This window comes from Pelophylax lessonae (genome assembly GCF_965119305.1).
Source record: "Pelophylax lessonae genome assembly, chromosome: 6".
Classification (NCBI taxonomy): Eukaryota; Metazoa; Chordata; class Amphibia; order Anura; family Ranidae; genus Pelophylax; species Pelophylax lessonae.
In genome coordinates, this window is record NC_138773.1 from 15,552,069 (window position 1) to 15,557,365 (window position 5,297).

At 42.1% G+C, this 5,297-nt stretch overlaps 1 protein-coding gene across 1 annotated transcript; it reads right to left on the bottom strand.

Moving 5' to 3' along the window:
* Positions 1-2,796: 2,796 nt before the first annotated feature.
* Positions 2,797-3,726, bottom strand: LOC309558433 (olfactory receptor 7C1-like; the record flags this gene model as incomplete). The annotated part of the gene is made up of 1 exon (XM_082261507.1): positions 2,797-3,726. One exon carries the CDS (start codon positions 3,724-3,726, stop codon positions 2,797-2,799), a length of 930 nt encoding a protein of 309 aa, XP_082117633.1.
* Positions 3,727-5,297: the final 1,571 nt, after the last annotated feature.

Consider the following 5,297-nt stretch of genomic DNA (forward strand, 5'->3'; position numbering starts at 1 on the left):
ACGTAGATCGGCGTTAGGCAGTCGGCAAGTGGTTAATAAACAAACTATTTTTTTTATGGAATTGCTCTATGTGGGTTTTCCTTTTACATATACACTCCCATGAGAGTGCCAGTATGACGGGGACAGCTGATAATATAGTGCGAAGCGAATGCTGGATATTATACAAAAAAAAGGTGCAATAGCTGGTCTGTTATTTTACCAGCCACTCCAGGGTGTTTGGCACGCATCAATTCACAGAAGAATTATTTTTGCACAGAACTTATGCACTTTCCTGCACTTGTTGGATTCCCTTTGGGACTTCTAAGATTATTTGGAAATTGTTTATACATTTTTTTTTCAATTTTTTATTTTCATTTCAGTTGGATTATTGAATGTTTAGCACTTATTCTACTTTACAAGGATTTTTTCACCAATAAAGAATTGTTTCTTTTTTAGATTTACAAGATAATTATTTCTTATATATGATATATCTTTTTACCATTCACTAGATCTTTTCTGTTTCAAAGATTTTATTGGAGTTAACAAATGTAGTACAACGTTTAACATGCACTGGAGAGTTACAGAGATACAACTAATAACCCATAGGGTACAGAGAGCAAACGATAAAATAACCTCAGGAAAACCTCAGTAGGTGACAACAAAGGCAATTAACAAATGGGGGATCTGGGGATGGAGAAAGGTAGAAGAATAGAAGGAGCCCATCCCCCAGGCACCCCGTAAAGGGAACAAGCTGTGCCCAGGAGGAGAAGTGCGGCCAACAAGCACTCACCGAGTGATGAGGCAACTGCAAGAGAGTAATCAGACCCCAGAGGAGGGAAGCATGGGACAAATAGGGCCGTCCTGGGCTGGGACCAAGACAGCTGGTACATGAGGTTACGATTAGTAAACAGGGGGAAACATAGCTCTCCGTTACCACATGACCAGTGGTTGAACAATAGTGGTTGAACCAGACAAATACGTTGTCAAAAAAACATTCACTAGATCTTTTGACAATTATGATTATTTAACTACTTCTATACCGGGCACTTTCACCCCCTTCCTGCCCAGGCCAATTTTCAGCTTTCAGCGCTGTCACACTTTGAATGACAATTGCGCGGTCATGCAACACTGTACCCATATGAAATGTTTATCATTTTTTTCACAGAATTAGAGCTTTCTTTTGGTGGTATTTAATCAATGCTGGGTTTTTTATTTCTTACAAAAAAAAAAAAGAAAAAATACAGAAAGTTTTTCTTATTTTCTGTGAGTAAATTTTGAAAATAAGTAATTTTTCTCCTTCACTGATGTGCACTGATGAGGCAGAACGGATGGGCACTGATAGGCTGCACAGATGGGCACTGATGAGGTGGCACTTATGAGGTGGCACTGATGAGGAGGTACTAATATGCCAAACTGATGGGCACTGATAAGTGGCACTGATAGGGAGCACTGATAGGCGGCACTAATGGGCACTGAACAATGGAACTGATAGGCACTGAAAGGGGGCACTTATGGGCACTGATGAGCAGCATTGATAGGCACTGAGGAGCGGCACTGATGGGCACTGATGGATGACACTGATGGGCACTGACGGGCGGTACTGATGGGCAGCACTGATGGGCAGCACAGATGAGCAGGCACTGACTGGCAACACTATGGGCACTGATTGTGGGCACTGTGGGCACTGTGGGCACTGATGGTGGGCACTTATGGTGGGCACTGTGGGCTGTTTTTGAGCTTTTCTGTAATCAGGCCACTGATTACCTTTTCTAGGTTCCCCTTTGAGGAGGAGCCTCTGATCGGCTCTCCTCGCCACACACTCTGACAGTGTGAGGCGAGGAGAGCCGATAAACGGCACTTCCTCATTTACATGTGACCGGCTGTGACAAAAAGCAATCTTGTACAGATAAGCAAAATTCTGATCCATTAACAAATGTGTACCAAGAGGCATGGTTTTAATAGTTAGTGCTAGGGACACCTTGGTGTCGCTAAGAAATGAGAAAAAAGAGTAGGAGAGTAAGAATGAGAGAAAGGACAAGAGTGGTAGGAAGAAAAAAGGGAGACAGATTAGGAGAGAGAAGGGAAAAAAAGGGGGTGGGGTGGGGACTATGCGAGTCGGTCGGAAAGTCTGATAATCAATGGTCCCCTGGTAGATCCACAGTCACTCATGTAGAGGTTAGATATTCATTGCAGAAGCAAAATATATCCCAATAATGCCAGCGCCTGCTGTGTTCCTACCCTCTGCCTGCTAGGGTCGCTGTCAATGGTTCCATATGTTCAACACCATTCATTGAGACACCTAAGGAGGGGTTTGGTGCTTCTACATCACAGGAATACAGGCTCTGGCGGCACTCAAGAGGAGCTTCAGTAAGGATTTCCTATATTTCCGACTCAACATCGGAGTCAAGGTAAGGAGCACTGTGGCTGGATCGTCTACTAGGGAGTAATCTGTCAGTTTGTGCACTATCTTCAAGATCTGTTGCCAAAAGGGACGAAGCACAGGTTTATTGTTGATGATGACGTAAAACATTTAAAAAACACGCTATACCTGATTGCATTGTCCTCTTTGTTTTTTATTTTATTTTTTTAAGCAACAGGATATCTTATGGTTAAGATATAATGCACTGCTACCAGTTTTCAATGATTGGACATCTTTTCACCTTGTCTCTACATATCAAAAGTAAGCATTTTCTCACCTATCTAAAATAAAAACCCAGCTATTAAGTTTATAACACAAGCAGTCATGAGACTAACAATAAATAAAATAAAATAATAAATTAAAATAAAAGAACAATGTAGTTCTCCTTTAGTGAAAGTTTATAGCATGGAACCGATTCTGGACAGAGTTTTCCGAAGAGCTCCATTCAGATCGTTGTTCCTCAAGCTGTATATAACCGGGTTTAGAAGAGGGGTGACAATTGTGTAAAATGCAGAAATCAGTCTGCCTGCCAGAAAATCCTTATTTTTAGGTTGAAAGTAGTTGAAAAACCCAGTCCCATAAAAGATGAAGAGCACAGTGAGGTGGGAACTGCAGGTGGAGTAAGCTTTCCGTCTTCCATCATTCAGTTTAATTTTCAGGATGGTTTTGAAAATGTAGACATAGGAGAGGAAAGTAATAAGAAAGCTAGTAACTCCAAGAATGATAGATTCTAAATATAAAAGTAAATAGTTGAGGAAAGTGTCAGAACATGATAGTTGAATCATCTGATATAATTCACAGAATAATCCTGGGATGGTGGTGGGGTCAGGGAAGGCCAGTCTTAGCAAACAAAGTGTGTGTACCAAGATACAGACAAATCTGTAGACCCAGAAAAAGAATGCTATCTGTACACACAAACGAATGTTTATCATGGTTGTATAATGCAAAGGATGACAGATGGCAACATAGCGATCAAAGGACATCACTGTAAGTACAGAGGACTCAGTGCTGGCAAACCAGGTGAAGAAGAAGACCTGGGTGATACAAGTTGGGTATGAAATCAGCCTGTTTCCCGTAAAGATGTCAAAAAACAAATGAGATGAGGACACTGAGGGAGTGAGGATGTCTAAAACTGAGAGGTTTCCCAAGAAAAAATACATAGGCGTCTGCAGGTGGGAATCTGAGACCACCAAGAAAATGATGAGAAGATTCCCAACCAGTGTGGCCACATAAATGAGCAGGATCAGAAGGAATACCGGGATCTGAAGATCCGTGAGGTCTGACAGGCCAGGAAAAATGAATTCAGACTGAGAAGTTTGATTTCCCATCAAAACCAAATAATTCACTAGGAGAAGGAGAGATAATGTGAGGAATCAGGAAAACATTGTACTTGTGAAGACACTGTTTACTAGACTGTAAGGGATCATTAACATCAATACCAAAATGTAAACAAAACAATGTAAATATACATATATATATATATATATATATATATATATATATATATATATATATATATATATATATATATATATATATATATATACAGTGGGGATCGAAAGTTTGGGCACCCCAGGTAAAAATTCGTATTAATGTGCATAAAGAAGCCAAGGAAAGATGGAAAAATCTCCAAAAGGCATCAAATTACAGATTAGACATTCTTATAATATGTCAACAAAAGTTAGATTTTATTTCCATCATTTACACTTTCAAAATAACAGAAAACAAAAAAATGGCGTCTGCAAAAGTTTGGGAGCCCTGCAGAATTTATAGCATGCACTGCCCCCTTTGCAAGGCTGAGCCCTTCCAGTGTCATGGATTGTTCTCAATCATCCTCTGGGAAGACCAGATGATGTCAATCTCAAAGTTTTTAAATGCCCAGACTCATCTGACCTTGCCCCAACAATCAGCACCATGGGATCTTCGAAGCAGTTGTCTAGAAAACTGAAACTGAAAATAGTTGTCGCTCACAAAGCTGGAGAAGGCTATAAGAAGATAGCAAAGCGTTTTCAGATGTCAATATCCTCTGTTCGGAATGTAATTAAGAAATGGCAGTCATCAGGAACAGTGGAAGTTAAAGCAAGATCTGGAAGACCAAGAAAAATATCAGACAGAACAGCTCGCAGGATTGTGAGAAAAACAATTCAAAACCCACTGTCACGTACCTTGTAGCAGAGCCTGACGTGCAGAGGGAGACCTCTCGTACAGCCCTGGCTCAGGCACCACTGGAGTTGCAACAGTGGATGCAAGAGCGCAGTGAGGTAAGAGTGCCTGCGCTGGTCTTCTGTTGGCAGTTGAGAAGAGTAGCTGATAAGTCACTGAACGCGGCTGGATTGCTGAGCAGCAGGAAGAAGCAGGTAAAGAGGTGCGGATGCACAGCGGATGCACAGCGGATGCAGGACAGCGTCTCCAGGCACTGGAAGGAGCTGGATGGGCAAAGACTGGAGCAGGGTCAGACAAGCCGGATTCAGACACAGGTAATCAGATACAGTTCAAGCAGCAGGCAGAGAGTAGTCAGTGTACAGGCAGGGGTTGGCAGCAGGATATCAGGCAGGAAGTAGGTATAGCAGAGTCAAAGCAAGCCGGGATCAGGACTGGAGATAGCAACGAAGTCAGACAAGCCAGGTCAATACAGGAATCAATACAAGCACAGGAACAGACTCAAAGTAAAGCTGCAGATCAGACAGCAATGACACAGTGCTTCTGAGGTGTTTAAATAGGGCAGCCTGTTACCAATCGTTGCAATTAGTCTGCACTAAGTTAACCCTTAGGTGGCAGACCCATGACATTGCCCCCTCCCGACGGGCAGCCTCCGGATGCCTAGCTGGTTTTCTTTTTCTGGATGGGCACGGAAAAAGGCACGAACTAGCTCTCTGGCATGGACATTACATTCTGGTTC